Source organism: Pomacea canaliculata, linkage group LG11 (assembly GCF_003073045.1).
Source record: "Pomacea canaliculata isolate SZHN2017 linkage group LG11, ASM307304v1, whole genome shotgun sequence".
Classification (NCBI taxonomy): domain Eukaryota; kingdom Metazoa; phylum Mollusca; class Gastropoda; order Architaenioglossa; family Ampullariidae; genus Pomacea; species Pomacea canaliculata.
In genome coordinates, this window is record NC_037600.1 from 8,542,576 (window position 1) to 8,555,813 (window position 13,238).

Here is a 13,238-nt window from a genome sequence, read left to right on the forward strand (position 1 = left end):
TTAGAGTCAGTGTTGTTTTAGGGTCATGTTTGGTTGAGGCCTTGAAAGTGTAATGTATTTAATTGTCTGTGGTGTTAATCAACTACTGAACATATTTCTCTTTTTTTTTTTCTTTTTTGTCAAAATATAAGATTCAGCATGATCTCAACAATCAAAGTGTTTCTGAATGTATCAGTTGGAATGTTCCTGGTCTGCACAAGAACTGTGTCACTACTTTTTGAATTCATTTTATCTAGGGACACAAGAAGTAGTCAAGGAAGCCATTCACAAGATCAACTGCTAGATCCTGTTCCCATAACCCCCACTCCCCCCTCCCCCATATCAATTGAAGGCATTGACTCGCTTTTGCCTTTGATCATCAGTTATCAGGTTAGTTTCCTTAACCATTCAAGTCTGTATGGTAAAATCACTCCCCAAGACAATGAATGTAGACTAGAATAAACTCAGAAATGATGTTTAGGTATCAATTGTAACTTAATGTAATCCAGTCCTGAAAGCAACTTATATACAATTTGCATCATCTACCAAACAGTACCTGCCATTTTTTTTTTTTTAAGTCAACTTTAAACAAAGTGGAGCAAGGGAAACAATTTGTCTAGCACCTCTGATGTTTACAGGAATTGTCTCCCTTAGACCATAACTCTATTTAAAACACTTTTCATTTTTAATCCCAGTGTACCATATGAATTATGTAACTTCACCTACACTTTTTATAGTGTTTGGGTTCTGTTTTGCAGCATCAAATAACGTTCTAAAACCAACTTCAGTTTGCTTGTAAGTGTACTGGAGTACTGATGATGCTACCCTAATCCTTGAATACCTCCTACCCCATAGCCACCTAGCAAAGACTAGATCATGTGTTTATGATTTCACTCAGTATGCAATACACACCTCATGGTAATAAAACTTGTTTTTAAGTTAATACAAGGTTAATATTTTGGATTACAAATTTTCTTTATTAACCGACCTAAGGCAGTAGACTATTAGAATTTTTCTTACAAATTTAACTGGTGTTTCACAAGGAACAGTCACTTTGTGTTATCACCAGTGTTATTTGCATTGTATACAAATGCTTGCAGAAGCCCTAGTCTCAATGAGCATTCCAGTGACCTGTCAAACTTGGACTTAAATCTCAGGAAAATGAAGAGATGCTAATAGACTTACGTATTAGATAATATGAAAGGAGTGACTGCTTACAATTATTTAGGGACCACAACTGACAAGCTCAAAACAGTCCACACACAAAAACAGACCTTTGCACCCAGGTCTATTACACTTTTAAATGGGTGTTGAAAGTGCTGCATCCCAAGTCAGCATAAACGGAACATGAAGGCAGAATGTGATAATATACACACCTTGATATACTTTGTAGTTGCTGGGGTGAATACAAAAATGAAGATATACTTTGTATGTTATGTTCAATTTTGGAGTTGTGCTAAAATGATGAGAGCATTGTCCTGGTCTAAAACAATTTTCTAAGCAACCTAAAAACAAAATCTCAAATACCAAGGGTATTATATGCAAAAGACGCTTCTATTATACAAGTCTTATCTTTATTTTCATGAAAAGGGCAAAAGACAAAGACATACACTGATGCAACCATGTCCTCCATCTTGGACAAGATAATTTGTTTCCAGTATTGTGACGACAAACAATACTCCTTACATTATTGTAATGTTGCCAACAAAAAAACAAAAAAAACAAACTTTCATGCATATAATTAGGTGACGACACTGTACAAAGCTTGCAAGCAATACTGCTAGTTGACAATCTGCCTTTAACCAGCAAATCATTAGAAATATGAATGGATTCACACATGCACACTTCTGCACCTGGAAACATTATTTCTGCCACATCCACACTTCAAGATGAAATTATGAGCAAATGACTTTTGCTTGTACATTTCCTTAAACTTAATTCAAGACCATCGTCTGGGGTGGGGGAGGAGAGAGAACACTAATTTTTTTTAAATTGATTTTCTATCAGATGCATGTACAATCAAAATAGTGGTAATTTGCTGTCAGTCAAAAACTTATCACAATTCAATTAAAGAGTGATGTGCAAATGTTTTTAAAAGATGAATGAACCTTTTTATCATGGCCCACTTTTTTCAAACTGTTCTTTGAAAACTTGGACTGAAAAAACAATAAGAGTGCTGAACAGAATGGCACCAAAATATTTAACTCTTTAATAAAAGGTGCAAAAGTAGTGTACACACAGCATATTCACTACACTCAAAAAGGGAATCAGATTTCAAGCCCGTACAATGAAAGGCTCTTAGTATTATTCATGAATGTGTCAGTCTCGCGGTTCTCAACCTGTGGGAGAAGTGGGGCATGAAGGCAGTCATTTTATTTTAAGGTTTCTCATATCTCATATTGGTATTAGTGAAATTAGCTGGCTAACAGGGGCGCACAGACGTACCTTTTTTTCTCTGGGGGCGTCACACAAGTAAAAGATTGAGAAATGAGGTGTTAGTCCTTTAGCAGGGTCTTGCAATACTTTTCAATTCCCTCCCAATGACTTCCTCGGGAATGTCAGGACAAATTTCATTTTTGCCAAGTTATTAAAAAAAATGATATTGCATGCAAGTCAAAAATCTCTATTCTCTGAAATGGATTATCAGAGAAGAAAAGGAAAACATGTTTCTCTTGTTTTAAAAAAAACAATACAATTTTTATAGGGAGAGCCAGTTTTACAACGGTGGTCTCTCAATTCTGTTATCGATCATCCTTTATTATTGCAATGGTCTAAATTGATTAATAAGTCATAAAATTTCATAGGTTTTACAAGACAACATTCTGACCAGTTAAAAAAAAAACCTGAAATATACCCATATACAACAACAGAAAAAAACCTGCAAGGTTGCACTGTGGCACAACATACCACATCCCCATTAAAAAAAACTAAATTTAAGAACTTTCAAATACCAAGATGGTCCTCAAACTCTTAGCAAAGTGTTCATAATTAAAAAGATGAAATTGTTCATCTGCTGTACAAAACCAGTCTTTTAAGTCTGTGCTTATCAACAGCTTTGCATACATTACACATCTGTGAGCTGCATTGTAATGGAATGAACTGCCAGGAGACATTTTCCAAGAGACAAGAACTGGTCAGTTTTTGTTCAGAAATCCTATAGACACACCCCAGTATTTGAAGCCTCCATTCAAATTCAAAGTTGTTTGTTTTTTTGTTTTTTTTTGTTTCTTTTAAAACAGTCATTTTCTCTTTCTTACAATTATTTCAAAGAGCACTTCTAAGGTTGAAGAACTGAAACGAGGGCAAGTCGTTGCCCAGGTGTAACATGGAAAATTCAAGGAAAAGCTTCTTGTTTCCAAAGTTATATAGGGGTATCCAGGTGCCATAAATGGTGTTTTACCCCTGGAGTGGTGGCAAAGTTGCCCTGGGGTTAAGAAAAATGAAGAAGTGTTTGCAGGGTCTAGGAAAAGCATTGTAACTTAAACAGTTCCCGACTTTACTCCAGGAGAAACTTCATAATGATGGCCCTTATTGGTGATTATTTCCCAGATGGCAAAAACATTCAGGGTTGCTAAACTAACAGCTGATTATTTTTTTTAATTTTCTCAAAGGTTAAGCATGGAGGAGATCCGTCTTTGATCCTAATTTAAACTTTTACTAGTTTTAAGTTTGCATTTTCTGAAACAGTGAAATACTTCCCATGAAAGCAGCTTGTTTGAAGGAAGATAATTTCTTTTTTTTTCTATACTGTTGTAACAATAGTCTGATATTCTACTGCTGCAGAAATATCTATTGGACAGATGTTAGACTGATAACTGTGTCACAAACATGATGAACAGATATTGTTAGATATAGAATAAACAGCCATCCACACACCAGGTATCAGAAGAGAATGCTTCTTAGAATGCATGGAATTTATCTTCTTTTGTCCATCTGAAGTCCATCTGGGGTTATGCCCGTTTTCTGAGAACTATAGGCTGTTGACTAGCTAAGGAAGAATACTGCTGCTGTAGTAGAACGGTAGTTACCTCCCCTTTGTCCAGATGACCAAACCACAGAGCCTGACTTCCGAAACCAGATTAATCTAGAATGCCAGCAGGCAGCAGCATCTGATATGACAAACTGCAAAGAAACTGATATCCCTCAAAGAACTTTTGCAGTTCTTTTCCTTGGCATTTGCCTTCCTACTGACCAGTTACAAGCTAATGTAACCGCTCATAGTTGATAGTTGTGTTTTCCTTACTTTTCAAAGCAGCTTTTAAAACATCCTATAAAAAGGCTATGGTGCATCATAATTAATTCAGCACATGTTCAGTCTACTGATAATAGTTTGCATAAAAATATTTTTAAAACATTAAAAATCATTAAAAATAACTTAAGTGGAGTAATCTGTATTCCACAAGCAATTTTTGGTTGTAACTCCTCCAGTCTTAAATATCAACATTGCTGAATCAAACTCACCAAAAAGGAGTGGGATGGGGAAGAATTAAAAGCAAGTTACACATGTAGACATGGGTACACATAGAATCTAAAAACTGAAATTGTGCACGTAATAATTATTCTCTTGCTTGCACACACAGCTAGCACATCTCAAGATAAAAATCACTTTCACTAAATAAAATGTACAACATCCACTTCCAGCAACTCCGCAGGTCTGCAGCAACAAGTAAATGCAAGAACCAAAACTTCAAGTTATTATTCTTTGAAGAAACAAACACACATTTGACAAAACACACAAGCAGCTAAAAGCCTGCATCAAGAATTAAAGGCACCTGCACAGATTTTCTAAAATCTATCAACATAATCACATGTTTGCTAACAGACGTATATATCGAGCTTCACAAGTACACCACACAACCACTCACTGTATCCAAGACATTTTTCTGACACCCATATTTCCAAGTACTTACATCTTGCATGTTGAGTATGCATTTTTCTTGGGTATGGAGGTGGTGAGGGAAAGGTGGCCACACCAACAGATGTACATTAAGAGTACAGACTACCTTGTAGACTAACAGATCACAAACCATAAATATCCGACATCTTCCACAGTCTTTGGCTGTTATTTTCTTTGAGTACATGTTGTGCCCAAAGAGCTGGGAGGACAAAATTCTATGGAAGCAGAGCACACACACTCACATATACAATGGTGAACTAATGTACAAACTACAGACAGCTACTGTGACAGATAGGAATCCGAAAAAATGTTGAATGTTTGATGGTGCACAAATTTATATTGCTCCATCTGTTCAGTGCCTGAATCCCATTCACTTTGACCAACTTCCCCGTCCCCTCCCCCCAACCTCATTCTAGAGACATGAAAATAGAAGAGATTTCCAAGAGCTCCTTAAATGCATAATGGTCTTGACACGTCTTCAAATAGATTAGTTTGTCTACTAGAGTAATGAACACTTCACCTACAGACCAATGATGCAACACTCATCAGCCACAACAGTGGGATACTGGCATTTCTAGCTTCCTCCACACAGATAACTGAAACTTATCAACCTACAAAGCACTGCTAATTGTCATGGCACTGGTACCTGCATTGTCAGTCAAGCACTTTAGCCAAGCGTTGAACAATGGTTGCATTTAGTAACATCTCTACTTCTGAACACAAGAGAAAATTTCTTACTGGTAAAAGAGGACATGGTTGTACAGCAAATGTAATCAAAAATGTTGCTTTATACCAGCAATGCAAAAGTTTCTTACAGGAAAACAAGATTCGGTTCAAGGCAACAGGTACACAAGATTAAAGAAAACTGTCATAACCTACAATTGTGAAATTAAAAAAAAATATCTGACCCTTTGATCATTGTCAGTTGCTAAAAAAAAAATGTTGACTCTCAAATTCTAATAACTGGAATTTGACATTCATTACAAAAGCTTACGGATGCAATGCTAGAAAATTTCTTATCATCTTAGGTTACAATCTAAGGGTTTTGCATTAGTAACATAAAAAATTATTTTTAAAAATAAATAAAAATCATAATACCACTGAAATGATTAATTCTGAATGCACATCTGTGGATCAGCTTCATCTGAGTACATAATACCACAACAACGTGAATATTTTATAAAAAAATTCCTAATAAACCTTTCATTAAGTCTCTGAATGTTCAGCATTTTACCAACAGTATTTGGGAGAAAAATGCAATGTCCAATCTCTGTATAAGTTAAGAACATCAAATAAAGTTTCACACCTCACAAAAATCATTCTCACACTGTGCTAGTTCCAACACAGCTTCACATGGCTTCACGAGTGTTTACCTGGTCAAAGAACTAGTCTCTATAAGGGCCCCATTCCAAGACTATAAGAAGTTCAGCCTACACAAAAGCTTTTATTTTCACTGACAAAACTCCATTACACTTTTTTGTTAAAGCTGCCTGAGCTACTCATTTACAACTTTCATTAAATGTTACTTCTTGGCATTCCATTCACTGCTACTCCATCATAAGGCAGTGTGATTATCCATAGCTTTACCATCACACTAGGTTAAGAATCAATGGATTTTATTGTCAGCAAAACAAGATTTTAATAAATTAATCTTACAAGCAGAAAAAAATATGCAACAGGGCTAAAAAATCTGGTTAAATCTAGAAATTGGGAAAAGTTGCAAATTCTATGACATATATGACTTGATTCTTACTCAGAAGGTTGTATTACAAATCAAGGAGCTTGCTAAAAAATAAAAAGTCTTAATGACACAAGTAACCAAACATTATTGCATCATTCTGAAGGATTAAAACACAAGTTTATCATTACACTTGATCATCACCTTCAACATGAAAAAAACAACTTATTTAAAATGTCAATGAAATGCATATCATCTAGCATAAACAGATGAACAAAATGCTTGCTGCTGCATAAGTCCAAAGCTAAAGCAGGTGTTGGTGAATTGTATCACCTCAACACATTGATTTAGCACTTTTTATGTGTGGATGGGAGGTGTTCATCAACTATATTTTCTTATACATCATGCCTTGTTGGAGTTTTCCTGATTGCCAACTGTGGTCATTATTTCTGTGCATATTTTGGGCACTTAATATTTTATACCATAAAAAAGGTCATGACAGGCAAGTTGATGCAAAACTACTCATATGACTCCAGTTCTAGTCGCACTTCCTCAAAACATTCAAAAAGAAAAATGAAAATGTCAATGATTAGTTTCTACCTTGTAATCATTCTAATGCACGGGACCAAGCCCCTTTTTAGATGAATGCAAGACACACTAGTATAATCTACGTGGAGAACCAGCTCCTTGTCACACAGATCAATGCCCACATTTTACCTCTATCCCTGTCTATAATTTGGGAGGTGGGGAGGTTTCGGGCAGTTTTTTGTGGTTTAAGGGGAAGAAGGGGTATGCTGTCTGCACACAATTTGAACTCTGAAAACCCAAAAAGGTTTCTTGTTAAATGGTAGGGCAGGTGTGGAAACAAACTGTTGTTTGCAACAATATAAATTTTAAGCAGTCAGCTGCTAAAAAGTTGGGTGATGGGATAAATTATCTCCCCTTGGCAGAAGAGGAAAGCTCCATAGCAAGACACTGAACCTCCACACAAATATCCACAGGACCATAAAAGGAAATCAAAGTCACTTTGTGAAGCCAAGTACTAAAGGATAATAGCTAAAAAAAAGATTTCAAGTTAAAGGCTCATCCAAACTGAACAAACCCTTTATAACTCGATGTGAACACGATCAACTCTACTGAACTACTATTATAATAATTTAACACAAGGCATTGACAACATGCAAAAAAGAAAAACCCACCAAAAGACTACAAAATAAGAAAAAGAAAGAAAACTCCCTGTATTTTTTTTGACTAGATGAAAAAAACTGGATTTTTTTTTTCATTAAACGATTTTTCTTTCAAGAAATCGTCTCTCGTTACTGTGCCTCCATCGCTTTACAATTTCACAAGTCATGGCTGCATGAAAATTGCATTTTAAAAAAAAAGTTGGGAATTGTTTTAAGGCAACAAGATTAGCTCTTGTGGACAGAGAGATAAAGGGGGTGGGGGACAGGGGTTGGTGTTCTATACCCAACCAGCAACTAAGGCTCTATCATAGTTAAGTAGCAGCCCTTGTAAACTGATGCTACATGCAGAGAAAGAACAGCAAGCCTGAGATGAAATCTGAACCCAAGACAACTTATCCTCATTGCATTGGTAACAGGCACCATTGCACCATCGGACTGCCCAACAAATAGACCAAAGTACTAAACACATTCAAATGTTATATTCGTACTAAACTTTCATCTGTAATTTGAATTAGGCTGTATACACATACACTTCCTCTATGCAAAATCACTAAATAAAAATCAAGTTCTTTTAACTTAAGAGTCTTACACAGACTTCAAAAATTTGTGTATTTAAATTTTCTAATTTTTTAACTTTAATTTATAGGGAGCACAATGTAGTATGTGTCATACTATCTTCCATATAGGGCCTCACTATACTTTTCAATTTATTTCTCTTAACACCTTGACAACAAATTCATACTTGCAAAAACACCAAACAAATGTCACCTTCGCTGACTGATTCTTCACCCTATTTATGTCCTACTCACTGGTTTAGCCTCATTCTCAATTTAACTGCCAGACAACAGTCTCACACATGCTTAGTGTAAAATCCTTCTATAACCTCTTTCACTGCTTTAGATTTCCATTAGTTATAGGAAGTGCTTGAGAAATGTATAAAGATGGGCTTCATTTGGAAAAAAAAAACATATCTGGATGAAGGATTTATCCATATTTAGATTTCATGACATAAAGCATTGATTGAATAGAAGGTACAAATAGTTATTAAAAAAAAACCAGAGAACTTACTATACTTGCTAAGTATCTTGCACTTGTTTACCAAACTTGGAGAAGTTATCAGAGTATATAAATATAAACCAGAAAAACTAGACTGTGCTAGAGTATGTTCATACCAGTGATCAGTGGTATGATGACCCAAATAGTGCGAACTGAAAAGAACCATACTTTTCTCAGGTTTCAGGGTAAACAAGTCGGACACAAACCAGATTTCACATGGAAACATTTATTCTCACAAAACTGGAACACAAAAAAAGCACATTCACCATTAGACTAGAGATGCCATCAGCAGTCACTGAAGGGATGGGATGAGAAGGCATGGGGGAAAAAGAGGAAGAGGTCATTTTATTTGTTCAATACTGTCTGACAGCAGCTGCTGAAGCAAGTATAAAAAAATGCTGAAACATCATTTGAAACTTTGAAAAAGTTTCGCCTAAAATTGTGGGTGTTTTGTGGACAGAGCTTATAAACTGTCATCAAACAAAGAAATTAGAAAAAGGTGTAAAAGGTAATGGAATTTCATTTTATCAATAAAATTTTGTAGCACTTACAAACTTCTAACTCTGGGGGTAAACTTCATGTGGGATGTATAGAGCATCAAGAAGATTATGATAGGATAAAAAGAACGGTCCTGTCTACAACCACCCCACAAATGAACTCTTCCTTCACACACTCCCATCAACGGCAACAGTCAAATGCAATCGTGAGCCACTTCCTCAATGCACAGACCATGCAGGATGACATTCAACATGGCTAAACAAGGAATGATTGGCAAAATTGATTTTTTTTTCTTTCAGTCCCAAGAAATCAAAAGGAGGCACGCAGAAACAACAGAACACAGTAAAGACAGTGACCATACATGAATGTATAAAAATGAATAAAAAATATCACAATGATGTAGAAGAAAGCATTGAACGTCTGTGCTAACACTGACCCCATTCTATATCTTACACACCATGCTATTTGTTGAGTTTTGTAATAATCTCAGTATTAAGTCAAGGCCCAACTGCTATAACATGCAACACCACTCAACAAGACGCCTTTAATGTATGTCAAATTGTAACTCCTTTTGTCTTGGCAATATTGCATGTCACGGGATGAACATTTTACTGATGAACACAAAAAAAAAACACCCCAAAAAACTAAAAAAAATAAATTATTAAAAATGAATTAATTACGCAATCACTGCCATGCAGTCTTAATGTTCCTCAGGAAATTATTTCTCATTCACCACCCCAGATGATGAGCGTGTAATTTATGCAGTCTTTGTATGAAGTTCTATTAGTTCTCACTGATGATAAGCTTTTTCCCTCTTTTTTTTTAAACAAGTAGACAGACTCTAGTTTAAGCAAAACAGCAAGTGAGCTTCAACTGTTATTTCTTCAATCAAAGGTGCTTTATCATTAACCAAAGTAGCTTTCCAAAAGAAACTGCAATCCTATACATCAAAACATTTACACTGAGGTGAAAAATTTCATGTAGGAGAAAAATTCCTAACCACAGGCTATGTGCTGGTGCTAGGAAAGGTGATCTCGATAAAAGTTGGGCTCAAAAAGTAATATTCTGGTGATAAGAGCTCACTATGAAAATGAGCTTGAATCAAGAATGAATACATAAATACAATAAAACTTCTTATTCTTAAGTGATACAGTTCATGGCACTAAAGACACTGGCTCAAAAGGGCAACCTCTATCATTCCTCATCACAGTGGTGCTATCACTCTTTAGCATGCCACATAGCACACTTCCTGCTAAACCAAGTGTACTTCCAGGCACAATTATATTAAGATGAGAATAACTTTAGCACTCATAGACATCACACACACTGCTGTAAATGTATGGTGCCACTGTCCTGCTTTCAGAGGATTTGAATGAAAAACTTCATCACTGTGCAATGACCTACTATTACATCTTTATCAATTTCTGCAGTTTTGATTTCAAAAAAGCTGTAACATACGTTATTATTATGTAAATTTTTCTTTAAAATATTTCTTGCCTTATCCCATTTCAACAAAAAAAATTCTTCCACAAAAAGGATGGGACGCATGTAGAGTTGTCCCTTAATTCCCAATTATCATCCCTTTGCTCATCCTTATAAAAGCAATTAACCCTGATTGCTCCCACAAAACCAACCTCTGTATAAGAAATATGCATCTAAATAAGAAAGGTGTACACTGCTAACAGCGCACATATATGTACCGTTATGATAATGATTTACAAGTCAAAAACCAGTTAGTCCAAACAATATCAGATTTAGTATGAATCACACATTATAGATCATTTGAATGACTGCAAGAATTATACTAAAAGTTACAAGTTTCCTCTCCTTACAGTAGGACGTCATGCATTTTGATGTTCAGCTCTATGCCCAAAAGACTGACTTCCTCAAAGCTGCAGTATCAACTTAAGTCTACTTGTAGTGTAACAGTAACTACACACTTCTAGTCTACACCACAAGACAATTTGATTGGTGTATTGACAATCTATAGCACACTGATAGCATAGTTTTCTTTATAATGCTAACTCAGGGTGTACGCTATACTTGCACTTCTGACTGCACAAATCATAGTCATTGAGGCACAGGATCAATGAAGAAGCTTCCTTGATAGTTATGTCTCAATTATTTGTTTGATGTGGCAAAATCGTACCCACCAACGTGTTGACATTTAAAAAAAGTAATCTATTTGTAGAAAAAAAAATTTAACATTAATGCTACCAGTTATAACTTTGGATTTCCTTCTTACTTCATGAATCTTTTGGTTGTGCGGGGGGTGGGGGTGGGGGGGGGGAGTTAATTAATATTTAAAAACATCCAGTTTTTAATATTCCATAAATGTACAAAATAAAAAAATCAGCACATTTCTCTTTGATTACATGCTATCTCTAACTTCTACAAAATAAAGAAGTGAACAGAGACAGGACAAGGTGAATAATTGAAACTGTTAAAGAAATTTACACCATGACCTTCTAAAAAAGCAGTGGTCTGTTAGGATCTGAAAGGTTAAGTAATGAAGTAGTGTTGATAAGAGTGTTGATAACCTATCTGACAAGCAGCTGTAACAGAACTAATTTCTGATGACACCTGCCGTTAAGCCGAATGTGCTTTTTGTTCTGTGCAGCATGTGAGCTGAGCTTACAGCCTGTACAATTTTAAAGCTAAAAATTTGGAATAATTTGTCCATGTCAATTTCCACCATAACTCATCAACCAACCACTTTGGTATTTTCATTTAACATAGCTGATGTCAAATTCATTTTCTGAACCTGAAACTTTTTTCACTCAACTACTATGATGTGCACTGTTTTACCCGCTGGGACTACCATTCTAATTAATCCTGACAAAACTTTACCCACCAAAAGTTAATGCGAAAAACTTAAAACTGGAAGCACGATGTACTATTATCAGTATGCACTTATGTAAAAGAAAGTCAGGTCCCTGATGGCAATTTTTCAGATTTAACACCATGCCATGCCACTTGATGTTGAAGTAACCACAAGAAGTCAGTACTGATGACTACATAAAGAGTTGCACTACACATCTTTCACAACATTCTATAGAAAACTTTCTTCCGTTCTTTTCTTGTATGCTGAGGTAGAACTCATAAGCATCAGTTTGATCCCAGTTCTGACATCAGATTCACCACTCTCTATATTTCTCTAAAACATTCTTAAATTTGAAAATCTACAAGTCTTTCCGTACATGGATTAACCGTTTAAATTAAAAACACTAAAAAAAAAATTTAAAAAAAAAGTTGGGGTAAGAAACTGATGGAACTTAACAGTGACAGAATGCATCTTCCCGAAAACACAGGCCACTAAGATTAAACATAGTGTTCTGCTACTAATCATGCTGGCCAGTTCTGCTATTGGACATGTTTGCCGGTTCTGCTGCTGGTCATGCTTTCTAGTTCTGGACATAAAGCACTGAAGACTTGTTTCTCCCTATAGTAACCAAGTTGCCAAGCCAAGAATCATCCACTCCACTTACAACCTTCTCCAAAAAAAAAAAAACCAAAAAAAGCAAAGACCTAAACTTCAAAATTCCTTTTTTTCCAAAAAAAAAAAAATAATGATGACCTTGCCTATTTCAGTAAAGGGTCCCTCCCAGGAGGCAACTCGAGTTCCAGCACCCAGCAGACCTGACACAAGTCCACCATCAAAATGCTACGAGAAACCGAGTCTTGAGCACAGCAACAGTCTTTCTGGGAGCAACACAGCTCATGTCTTAATCACTTGTGAGATAATGGCACTGGACGTAGGAGGACGGAACGAATCCCTCGGTCCCATCTACCTTCCGCACTCTTGTCCAACCATCCCCCTGGTCCTCTTCCAGGATCTGCATTTCCTCGTTTTCAGACATTGGCACAGAGCCCTCATTGGTTGCTGCAACAAAACAAAATCACTCAAAGTGCACGCAGAAACTAAGCAACAAAAAGAACAAAA

General features: G+C 35.9%; 1 protein-coding gene across 5 annotated transcripts in view; it reads right to left on the reverse strand.

Annotated features, from left to right (window-relative positions):
* Window positions 1-1,531: 1,531 nt before the first annotated feature.
* Window positions 1,532-13,238, reverse strand: part of LOC112575735 (formin-binding protein 1-like) — a 48,852-nt gene continuing 37,145 nt past the window's right edge. For all 5 annotated transcript variants that reach the window (XM_025257740.1, XM_025257739.1, XM_025257736.1 and 2 more), the window contains one exon: window positions 1,532-13,178. In XM_025257740.1, the coding sequence (XP_025113525.1) occupies window positions 13,021-13,178 (158 nt within the window). In that variant the 3' untranslated portion in view covers window positions 1,532-13,020. The remainder of the gene's footprint in view (window positions 13,179-13,238) is intronic.